General features: G+C 55.0%; 1 protein-coding gene across 1 annotated transcript; it reads left to right on the top strand.

The window, feature by feature from the left end:
• The first annotated feature begins 359 nt into the window (after positions 1 to 359).
• Positions 360 to 9,426, top strand: UBE2Q1 (ubiquitin conjugating enzyme E2 Q1). The gene is made up of 13 exons (XM_084865725.1): positions 360 to 819; positions 2,942 to 3,046; positions 3,357 to 3,461; positions 4,159 to 4,209; positions 6,468 to 6,608; positions 6,815 to 6,899; positions 7,078 to 7,138; positions 7,333 to 7,423; positions 7,546 to 7,604; positions 7,692 to 7,740; positions 8,000 to 8,095; positions 8,440 to 8,506; positions 8,941 to 9,426. The coding sequence occupies exons 1-13, from the start codon at positions 493 to 495 to the stop codon at positions 8,970 to 8,972; spliced, it is 1,269 nt and encodes a 422-aa protein (XP_084721851.1). The 5' UTR covers positions 360 to 492; the 3' UTR covers positions 8,973 to 9,426.
• The last annotated feature ends 1,685 nt before the right edge of the window (positions 9,427 to 11,111 follow it).

Genomic DNA, 11,111 nt, shown 5'->3' with positions numbered 1-11,111 from the left:
CGCAGGGGAAGAGGACCCAGCGCAGGAAACAGGGTCCCGCGCGAGGAGCCCCTGGAAGCACGCGGGGCCGGGTCACGTGAGAGGGGAGAGCGGCGCGCGCGCACGCACGCACGCACGCTGTACGTAAGCACGCACTGAGGCGCTTAAAACCGGCGAGCCCGGAGCCGCGGTCACATGCGGAGGGTGGCAGGCTAGAACAAGGGGCGGGAAAGAAGGCGAGGTCACGTGGAAGAGGCCGAGCGGGGAGGTCACGTGAGGGAGCGGAGGCGGGGCTTCCGAAGAGGAGGAGGAGGGGCGCGCGGCTTCCGGCGGCTAGGGGTGGGGGGAGCGGCGAGCGGAGGGGGGGGGCCCTGTCCCGGAGGTGGCGGCGGCGCCATCTTGGCGAAGGGGGGATCAGGAAGTGCGGACCGCGGCGGCGGCGGCGGCGGCGGAGCCCGGAGCGGAGGCCGGAGGCTCCCGGCCCGCCGGCCCCGGAACGGAGCGGAGCGGAGGATGCAGCAGCCGCAGCCGCAGGGGCAGCAGCAGCCGGGGCCGGGGCAGCAGCTGGGGGGCCAGGGGGCGGCGCCGGGGGCCGGGGGCGGCCCAGGGGGGGGCCCGGGGCCGGGGCCCTGCCTGAGGCGGGAGCTGAAGCTGCTCGAGTCCATCTTCCACCGCGGCCACGAGCGCTTCCGCATTGCCAGCGCCTGCCTGGACGAGCTGAGCTGCGAGTTCCTGCTGGCCGGGGCTGGAGGGGCCGGGGCGGGGGCCACGCCCGGACCGCATCTCCCCGCCCGGGGGTCGGTGCCTGGGGATCCCGTCCGCATCCACTGCAACATCACGGTGAGGATCCCCTTGCGTGCGCCTCTCTGGGAGCCCCCTCTCGGGGACTCGAGGTCCCCCCACACAGCTTTTCTCTCTGAAGATCTGCGAGGCCGAGTCCTCTCTCTTGGGGCTTGCCCCTTCTCTCCAGGTTACACTTGTTTCTGCCCCTTGAGGTTCTGCCGAGCACCCAGACGCTTTCCCGTTGACCCTTCATAGCGAGGGACCCCCTGACATACAGCGCCTCCACTGCCCCTTCCCACTAACCCACCCGCATCCCAAGGCTCACGATCTGGGGTACTCCGCGACTTTACCTTGCCGCCTAGGGGTGCCCTTTCCCCCCTCACTCTCACTTCAAGGTTCCAGGCCTCCGCGCTGACCTCAGCTGGAAGGACTTGGTTGGGAACTCGACACGTTCCAGTGAAGCCCCTCTGAGCAGTGCCTTTCACTTAGGACGTGGCCACCTGTGAGATCCCTGCCCAGGCACCTCTCACGCAGCCCCTGGGCTCTCCGGATTTTAGCCGGCTCCTCTTCCTCCTCTCCCTCGGATTCCCTTTTCTTCTGCTGTAACCTCTAACTCTCCTTTTGCCCCAGCTGGTAGCAGACCTGCCACTTCCTCGCTGCTCCCTGAGGATGTCTCCAATGGTCCTGGGTTGTTTGTTGCCTTTCCTGGGGATGGTGGTCCTGTCTGAGGACCATCCCGCTCCGCACAGTAACAGTTCCTTTTCTCCCCAGTGAACATCGTTCCATCCCTAGGCGCACTGCACTAGCCCACCCTCCTGCCCAGTTCCCCCTTACTGACCCCTCGAAGAGCCGTGGCCTCTGGTAACCCGTGACCTCCCGATACTGGATGGGACAGCACTTAGGCTACCTGCTCCGATGGTGTGCTCCCGGCCCAGGCATCGGCTGAGGACTCGGAGAACAGAGCCGGACCCAGGCAGGCAGCAGACTGCAATGGGAGCAGCCTGGGAAAGACAGGCTTTGGATAGTGTAGCACTTTGGGTCCCGATTCAATTTCCATGGTTCCTGTTTTCTGTCCCTTCCCTTCGTCAATCCAGGTCAAGGTTTGGTGAGACAGGCCTCGGCTCAGATTGGAGGATGCCCCACCAAAACTTCTTTCTTCTTCCATCCCCACCAGCACACGCACACCACCTTTTCTCCTTCTAAAGTAGGAAGTTCAGATGGAAGCACTAGGTGTGGCGTAGGTGAAGACGGGAGCGTCTTTAATAATTTGTTTACCTCCAGCGTGGAGGGTTAGGACCATGGCAGAGTGAAAACTCTAGCAAACGCGGATATGGTTTCCTTAGCAAGTGTGGAAACCCCAGGAGTTAATTTTGTTCCTCAATTTAGCTCCTAATTCCTTAAGGGTAGGTTTTCCCCATTCTACCTGCCCTTCCAGTTGCCAGAGGCCATCTACTGTCCTTGTCCCTAAAAGGAAGTTCATTTAGAAGGTTCTGGGTTAGACTCTCGGTGGCCCCTGGAAAGGAGCCTCGGCCTGAACGGGCCCGGTCCCCTCGGTTTGGGCAGAGGGGGAGTGTGGTCAGGCTGCTTGGCGCTGTGGCTCAGGAATGCTGGGAATGCGGCAGCGTAGGCCTCTTCCAGCCTGCCATGTGGAGCCCGCATCCTACGCCGGGACCAAGAGGGTGGCAGGTTCCCAAGGGAGAGGAGGGGAGAATTGGCCTCGGAGGGGTCCTGTTGGGAGCGGGGTGTGGAAATTCTTCTGCTACCCTTTCACTTTTAGATTCCGGACACACAGTCTAGTCTTTAGTCCCTGCCTCCACAGCTAAAATGAAAGTGACCTGTAGCCTGCCTTTTCCCCATCGGTGTGATGGTGGTGAGGTGATCTGTTCCTCCGCTGATGATGGAGTGGGAAACTCCGAAGAGGACTTGGTGCCGGGTGGGGGAGAACTTCAAGTCCAGAGCCTGGATCAGCCTCCCTCACTGTGCCTGGGGTTTGGCTGTGCTGCTTTCTCTTCTCATGGCCTAGGATTCGTCGAGAAGCTGCTTGATTAGATACTGCCCTGCTGAGCTGGGCTTTTGTGAGCTGGAGAAAGAGCAAAGAAATGAGAAGTTTTGAGCGGGCGAAGTCCAGCTTTTCCCAGAACTGCCCACCTTAACCGCTCTCTGCTCTTTTTCCCGCCAGGAGTCGTACCCTGCTGTGCCCCCCATCTGGTCGGTGGAGTCTGATGACCCAAACTTGGCTGCTGTCTTGGAGAGGCTGGTGGACATAAAGAAAGGGAATACTCTGGTAAGGGGGCCAGGGGTTGGGGTTGGGCTCGTACCTTGAAGACGCACTGAGAGAGGGAGACACCTGGAAAGAGGATGGTGCAGTAGGCTGGACTTTGGGGGCAGACTTCTTAGGGGAGTTGCTCGCAAAAGACAAAGGGGGAGACCTGTGCCAGCCCCAGGATTGGTCCAGTAAACTCTCCCACAGCCACATGGTCTATAAGGTTTAGTGAACTAGGTACCGATTTGGGTTCTGAGCTAAGCTCATCCATGTACCTGTCAGATTGGGTTGAAAAGGAGTATTTGATGTCACTTTGGTCCCCTACCCCCAGCTATTGCAGCACCTGAAGAGGATCATCTCGGACCTGTGTAAACTCTATAACCTCCCTCAGCATCCGGATGTGGAGATGCTGGATCAGCCCTTGCCAGCAGACCAGGTGAGGAGTCGAGCTCTGGCCTTGTGCAGCGTTACCCGCAGACAGCGCTCAGGCAGACTGAGACACATCGGCAGCAGTGTCTCCACCCTGCCCCTCCTAACACACAAATTGTCATTCTTGGCTTCTTTTCCCCCTGACAGCAATCTAGTTAAATGGGACACTAATAGCTTCACTTATCAAAACTCACCCTCGTGGGCAGTATCCCTTATTTGGAGAAGAGTGGAGGCAGAGGGAGGAGGGCTTACTACTGTGTTTCCCCGAAAATAAGACATCCTCCGAAAATAAGACCTAGCGCAACTTTGGGAGAAAAAAATTAATATAAGACACTGTCTTATTTTCAGGGAAACAGTAGAAGTTGGTGGCCATTGGGGTCTCAGGCCCCTTGTTAAGAAGCAAGAATCCCTCAACTGTCTAGGGATTTTGGGAGAAGATAAACTGGGATTTGTGAGGTGGGCGACAGAAACAGCCATGTAGCTTCTCTTTATTCTTTGGCATGTGGGAGGGGAGTAATGGGCTGCTAGTGAAGTCATTGCCTGAGCTGTTGCTTCCACTCAGACCTGGCTGGTGGACAGGCTGGCAGCATCAGGGACAGGCACACAGCTGCCAGACCCGGAAGCTTGCGGGAGGGGAGGTGAGAGGTTGCGTTCTAGGAAGCCCCCGGGGCTCTGATCTCCCACCTTTCCTCTCCCCACTGCAGTGCACACAGGAAGACGTGTCTTCGGAGGATGAAGATGAGGAGATGCCTGAGGTAGGCTTGCCACCTGAGGCAGCATTGACAGGAAACTCAAATCAGCAGCTCTGTGCACCCACAGTGTACAGAGCTCCAGTGTAGCCCTAGCCTGGTTTTCTCAGTGGTTAGAGCACCAGCCCGAGGACTGGAGGATCCTGGGTTTGATTCTGGTCAAGGGCACGGACCTTGGTTGCAGGCTTGATCCCTGGCTCCAGATGGGGTATGTGCGGGAGGCAACCAGTCACATCGATGTTTCTCTCTGTCTCTCTCCCTTCCTTCTACTCTTGTCTAAAAATCAATGGAAAAAAATACCCTCAGGTGAGGATTAACAGAGCTCCAGTCTAGAACTGGAGAGGGAAAAATGCCGAGTAAAGGCAGATTTACTGACCTGGAGGAATGGCCAGTGTAATAAGGAGACAAGGCACTCACATCCAACCACTGAAGACAGTTAAGTGCAAAGTTGTTTATACCACAGAGCAACAAGTTAATTTCTTTTTTTTTTTAATCCTCACCCGAGGACTTTTTTCCATTATTTTTAGAGAGAGTGGAAGGAAGTGGGAGAGACAGAAAGAGAAACATTGGACTGGTTGCTTCCTGCCCCGACTGGGGCCAGGGATCCTGCCTGCAACCAAGGTATGTGCCCTTGACCGGGAATTAACCCCGAGACCCTTCAGACCATGGACCACTGCTCTATCCACTAAGCCAAACTGGTCAGGTGCAGAAGTTAATTTCAGATGGCTTTGGAGTCAGGCATTGGTTTACATCCTGTATCTCCAAGATTATCTTAACTTGGGAATTTTATCTAATTTTACTAAGCTGCAATTTCCTTATTTATAAAGCAGAATTATTATATCTACGATATATGGTTGTCTTGAAGATTAAATGAGGTATTGCATGTAAAGGGCTTCATACAGTACATAGTGCTAAACAATTTATCTGATATATTTTAAAAACATGGATACTTACGCATAACACTAAAATTAAAACTTGAGCTTCAGAGCCAGGCAAATTTGATTCACATTTTAGCTCTGCTAAGAGTTGTATGACTTTGGACATGAGAATTAACATTACTAAACCTCAGCTTCCTTACCTGTAAACAGGGGAGTAGCGATCACATAAAAGCACGGTGGTTGTAAGAATGAACTGAGCTGGTGTGCGTAGCATCCAGTATTGTGCCCGACATATAATAAACATTCCGTAGCTGAAACCAGTTTGGCTCAGTGGATAGAGCATCGGTCTGCGGACTGAAAGGTCCCGGGTTCGATTCCGGTCAAGGGCATGTACCTTGGTTGCAGGCACATTCCGGGTGGGGGATGTGCAAGAGGCAGCTGGTCCATGTTTCTCTCTCATCGACGTTTCTAGCTCTCTATCTCTCTCCCTTCCTTTCTGTAAAAAATCAACAAAATGTATTTTAAAAAATAATAATAATAAACATTCTGTAGATGTCAACATCAAGGTAGTAATTAGGAAGTCAGTATTGCTGTGTCCTGCTGGAGCCCGGAGATCATTTGGATTGCTCTGTCTCCAAGCATTGCTTTAATGTCCAGGTTCTGTAACTCTGTTAAGGTCTTAAGACACAAGACTCGTGACACATGAAACTTACTCCCGTCAGACAGTAGAGAGCCCTCTGCGCCATCCCCCCAGCATCTAACAGAGGGTTCAAATCCTGGATGTGGGCTTTCCCATCATGCACAGCGAACTCTGTGTGTGATGGAAAGCAGGGTGAATTCTGTTCTTGACCTCTACCAAGCTCCCTCGCTGGAACTCTTTCCCCATCCCCCTCTTGTCAGTGGGTGCCTTTGCTTGAATCGGGTCAGCACCACCTGGGAGGGCATGAGATTTCTGATCCAGGTTTCTCCTCTAACCTGGAGTCCTGAGAACTCTTGGGTACAATAGTCACCTGGTGAAACATGATCTTTCCCAGTGTCAGGCCAAAGTCATTCTAGGAATTAAGAGCTGCTGCCAAGGGAGAGTTTTAGGAACGGTTGGAGCAGGGTCAGGCTGGGAAACGAGGACTGAGTCTCTGCTTGCTTCCCCTAGATCCACACGTGGTTCTGAAGAACTGACTGGGAAGGGAATTGGCCTTGTCTCTTAGATTGTGGAGGGAATGAAGCTGGGAATTGGTGCCGAGACAGAGAGGATGCTGTGCTACTCAGCTTCTGGAGAGGCCATTGGTCCTTAACTTGCAGCTCTAGACCAAATAGGACTGGGAAGGCGATGGCCCCTCTCCACAGGCCGTATTGGTTTCTTTTCTCCTCCCTCCCACACCACCCCAGGACACAGAAGACCTGGATCACTATGAAATGAAAGAGGAAGAGCCCGCTGAGGGCAAGAAATCTGAAGATGATGGCATCGGAAAAGAAAACTTGGCCATACTAGAGAAAATTAAAAAGAACCAGAGGCAAGATTACTTAAATGTACGTACCTTCTAGGGAGAGGCTGGGCCAAGGGTTTGGTGGGTACCGGCTGGAAGGTGGTAGGCCATCACGTATCGGTCTGGGGAGCAGATTGTTTTCTGGCATGAGTTATGGGTGTGCCTAATCCTTGCTCAGGTCCTGTTAAGGTCTAGTATGTGTGTTTTCAAACCACATGACCCAGAGATGTTTGTCTTCCCTCCCTGCAGGGGGCAGTGTCTGGCTCGGTGCAGGCCACTGACCGGCTGATGAAGGAGCTCAGGGATATATACCGATCACAGAGTTTCAAAGGCGGTGAGTTTGCCTCGGGGAGGGCCTGAGCCGCAGCTTCTCATAAAGAAGGACCTGGGCCAGAATGGAGCTCCGGAAGCCAGTGGCTTAGAGCGGCTGCATGTCCATGGGGTGCACCTGGAGCCTCGATAGTTTTCTTCAACTGGAGCATCCTACTAACACCCATCTTCCCGCCTTCCAGGAAACTATGCAGTCGAACTCGTGAATGACAGTCTTTATGATTGGAATGTCAAACTCCTCAAGTGAGTGGGGACTCTGGGATTGGAAAGGAAGTTGAGGCCTAGTACGTGGGGAGCCCCTGCTGGCAGGCTTGGGCAGTCCCAGGAGCAGGTGTGGGCAGGGGGGGTCCCTCTGCTGCTAGCCAGGGGAAGTGGGGGTGGACACGAGGCTCCTGAGCGAGGACAAGGAGTCTGAGCCCAGGCGCATTGCTTCGTAGAGTTGACCAGGACAGCGCTTTGCACAACGATCTCCAGATCCTCAAAGAGAAAGAAGGTGCAGACTTCATCCTACTTAACTTTTCCTTTAAAGTAAGTCTGCTTCCCCCCCAGCTCCTCCCTCCTGGGCCCAGGCCTCCTCCACCACCTGACTGGTACAGCCTGTGGCCGACACTGGCTCCCCCAGTCATTGCCTTCGTCTCTCTCTCTCACAGGATAACTTTCCATTTGACCCACCGTTTGTCAGGGTTGTGTCTCCAGTCCTCTCCGGAGGGTGAGTGGCTGAGGGCGGCTCCTGTTACTGAAGGTGAGAAAGGGGCATGAGCTCTGCCAGGCACAACTGACTAGCCTTTCTCTGCAGGTATGTTCTGGGCGGAGGCGCCATCTGCATGGAGCTTCTCACCAAGCAGGTGAGCCTGTCTCTTGCTCTTGGTCACTGGGCCAGGGCGGGGCCCAGCTGGGCTTTACCGCACGCTCCGTGGGTTTGGGGCGATGGGTTTAAGGTGGCCCTTTCATTTGCCAGGCAGAGCCTGACACCCACTGACCCAAACAGGTGGTGGCTGTTCGGGGTGAAGGGCAGGCCCTTCCACAGACGCAGCTCCTTGCGGAGGACGGTGTAAGGTTTCTGGGAACTCGCCTGACGTGCTGCTTTCTCTCCCCGGGGCCCAGGGCTGGAGCAGTGCCTACTCGATAGAGTCCGTCATCATGCAGATCAGTGCCACACTGGTGAAGGGGAAAGCACGAGTGCAGTTCGGAGCCAACAAAGTAAGGAGCTGGGCCCGGGCCTGCTCAGCGGCCTGGAGCCAGGGACCGCCGGGGCCACTGGCAGGCCCAGGCCGCCTTCTCTGAGGGCCTCGGGGATGAAGCCCTCTGGGCTGTGGCATCGGATGGGTGGGCCTGGGCACCCACGGCGGGGACAGGAGAGGGCTTTGGCCTGAGGGGAGGACCCGGCCTGGAAAGGGATGGCTGTGGGGTTGCAGCCCAGAGGGGCCCACAGGTGGGGCCACTTACATGTTAGCAGCACAAGTCTGGGTCTCCGGGTGACGGTCTCGGGAGGTGAGGAAAGTCACAGCTGGCCATGGCCTGATTTGGCGGCTTCCTCTCCCCAGTCTCAATACAGTCTGACAAGAGCACAGCAGTCCTACAAGTCCTTGGTGCAGATCCACGAAAAAAACGGTGAGGCTGGAGCCAGGACTCGAGACTCGGACACTGGGAAGGCCCGAGGTTTTCACTTCCAGCCAAATCGCAAGAACCCCTTTTGGTTTCTGAGCCTTTCTCACCCGTTAGCACAGCCACCTGCCCCCGTTACCCAGAGAAGGCTGAAGGTGGCTCCCTCCACCGCCTCTTCCCCAGAAAAGCACCAGGTCATCCCCATGTGGATTGGTGCTCCCCTCCCACCACCTGTGAGGAAGCTCACCTCACTGTCACCTCAGGCTGGGCACATCCTCTCCCCTTCCTGTGACCACCAGGTGGGCAGTGCCGCTTCCCCTGCTCCTCTCCCCGCCCCGGAAGTCCTGCCTGGGGTCATCTCACTGAATCCTGGAGTCTTCGGGGAGGGGCTGGGGGCAGGGACGGCAGCGCCCCTCACTGTCTGTTGGGTTCCTTTGCAGGCTGGTACACACCCCCAAAGGAAGATGGCTAACCCCGGAGCGCCACCCCCGCCTCCCTCCCCAGGCACCACTGGACCAATTACCTTTGAATGCTGTATTTGGATCTTACGCTGCCTCTGTGGTTCCCTCCCTCGTTTTTCCTGGACGTGATAGCTCTGCCTATTGCAGGACAATGATGGCTATTCTAAACGCTAAGGAAAACACCAACACCAAACCGTCTCAAGTACTCAAGACTGACTTACAGACCAACCAACCACCTGGCTGGAACCCTTGCTAGCAGGCATTCTTATACAAGACACTTGAGCCTCCTTATATTGCTGGAAACTCAGCTGTGCTCCAGACTAGAGCCTCCTTACCTATGCTATGGATTTTTAATTTATTTTCTCTTATTTCATGTACACTGCTTTTTTTGGTTACAGTGTATGATGGATGTGTATGGAAAAAAAATGTATCTTTGGGAAAACAATTACAGTTTGTTAATTTGAAGATGCTGGTCTTGACTCATCTTTATTTTTGGTCCCACATCCACCCCACCCCCATCCCCTAAACTGTTTGGGTGGTGGGGGAGGGGTCGAGATGAGCGGCTGCACTTCACTGCTGAAGCCAGAGAAAGGTGGAGCGGAAGCACAAGCCGGCCCTCGGCTTTCTGAAGGCCTCTGCAGCGACCAGTGCTCGCTCCCCTGGCCTGCAGAGCCTGCCCTGCTGAGCCAGTGCGGCAGGCTGAAATGATGACCTTAATTCTTAGGACTACTTTTCTCTTCTACTTGCAGATGTTTCCAAATTTCTAAGAACGAGAAAATGGGAAAGGAGGCTCACCAGGCTGCTGTTTCATGGAACTGCTTTTAAATGAACCGAGTGGGGATGGGGGCGATCTCGTGTGTACGCGGCCTCTGGTCTCAGCAATATGCTCTGTAAGCCACAACTCCGGTGTTCGCCGCCTCCTCCCTCCCCGGAGAGGGCTCCTGGCTAGCACTGAAGTGTTCACTGGTCGCTTCTTGGCTCACCCTCCTCTCTCTCGCTTCACTTGGTCTCATAGAACAGGTATAGCTCTGACATCGTTTGGCTTGAAAAATGGTGGATTCTTTTCGAGCCACCTCCATCAGATGGGTCCTCTGGGGAGGTCAGCGGTAAGGGGGCTGTTGTAGACACCTGTGTCCCCACCCCAGGCTCCGGGAACTGCTGGGCAGGGAGAGGGAGGCAGGAAGTCGCTGGACTAGAACCATCAGTGCTCTCATTGGGGCTGAGACAGGCTCTTAGGGACAGACGGTGCCTACAGACGAGATGGTGACCGCAATGACAGACGCCAGGGATGACTCAGTGACGATGCTCCGTCTCAGAAAGCCCAGCACTGAGACCGCCGCCTGGGCGTCCACGGACGTCAGTTCCGTAATGCTTTAACGTTGGTCATTCCCCCATTTTCTCTTAAGGGATTCATGTCTTGCTGCTTCAGGTGGATGGAGAGTTCAACAGTCCCCCTCAATGCTGCTCTAACTCTACCCACACCCACCTGATAATGGGGTGCTAAAGTTTAGGTAAAGTGGGGACCCTAGGGGCAACCTTATTCCATAGAGCGGAAACTGGTGTTCAAGGCCTTTGTGGCTATCTTCTGACCTTATCACCAGCCCTGGCTGAGATGTAGATTGTGTTTTTAGTAATGTGTACTGTGAGCTGTCCTCTGTATAATGTATTTTGTAATGTATTTTTCTCATCTACCAAAGGATGAAACAAATAAAGTTATTTAAATAGTTTGGCTCTAATCAATTTTTTTAAATAATGGGGTCCCTGTTTCCCTGCCATAAGGGAAGCACCAACTCTCAGAGAACCTCCCCCTTTTCTTATCAATCCTAACACTCCCTTTATGGCCTTAAGTTTAGGGTTCTCATGGCGTTACAAACCATGGGAGAATCAACGCCCTATCATTGTGAATCAATTTTCCTCTAAGGCAAAGAGAAACCTCTTTGAGGTCAGTATCCTACACCTCAAGGGTGAATGACTGCATCCCAGGCAGGGTCTGCCCAGCCCAGAGCCTGCAGCGAGAGCTGAGGGAGCACCTGAGGCCGCTCCACCTCACTGCCGTGGGCAGGAGAGGGCAGGGCTGGGGAGGGTGGGCAGGAGAGGGCAGGGCTGGGGAGGGTGGGCAGGAGAGGGCAGGGCTGGGGAGGGAGGGCAGG

Source organism: Pipistrellus hanaki (assembly GCF_964339955.1).
Source record: "Pipistrellus hanaki genome assembly, chromosome: 18".
NCBI classification, from domain to species: Eukaryota; Metazoa; Chordata; class Mammalia; order Chiroptera; family Vespertilionidae; genus Pipistrellus; species Pipistrellus hanaki.
Note: the sequence above shows the minus strand (reverse complement) of the source record. Positions and strands in the feature narration are given on the sequence as shown.

Excerpts from the sequence above, each read along its gene's own strand:
- UBE2Q1 (XM_084865725.1), top strand. The coding sequence starts at position 493 with ATGCAGCAGCCGCAGCCGCAGGGGCAGCAGCAGCCGGGGCCGGGGCAG. Across the intron at positions 3,047-3,356 it reads TAAAGAAAGGGAATACTCTG|CTATTGCAGCACCTGAAGAG; the intron begins GTAAGGGGGCCA and ends CCCTACCCCCAG. Across the intron at positions 7,741-7,999 it reads TGGAGCTTCTCACCAAGCAG|GGCTGGAGCAGTGCCTACTC; the intron begins GTGAGCCTGTCT and ends CCCGGGGCCCAG.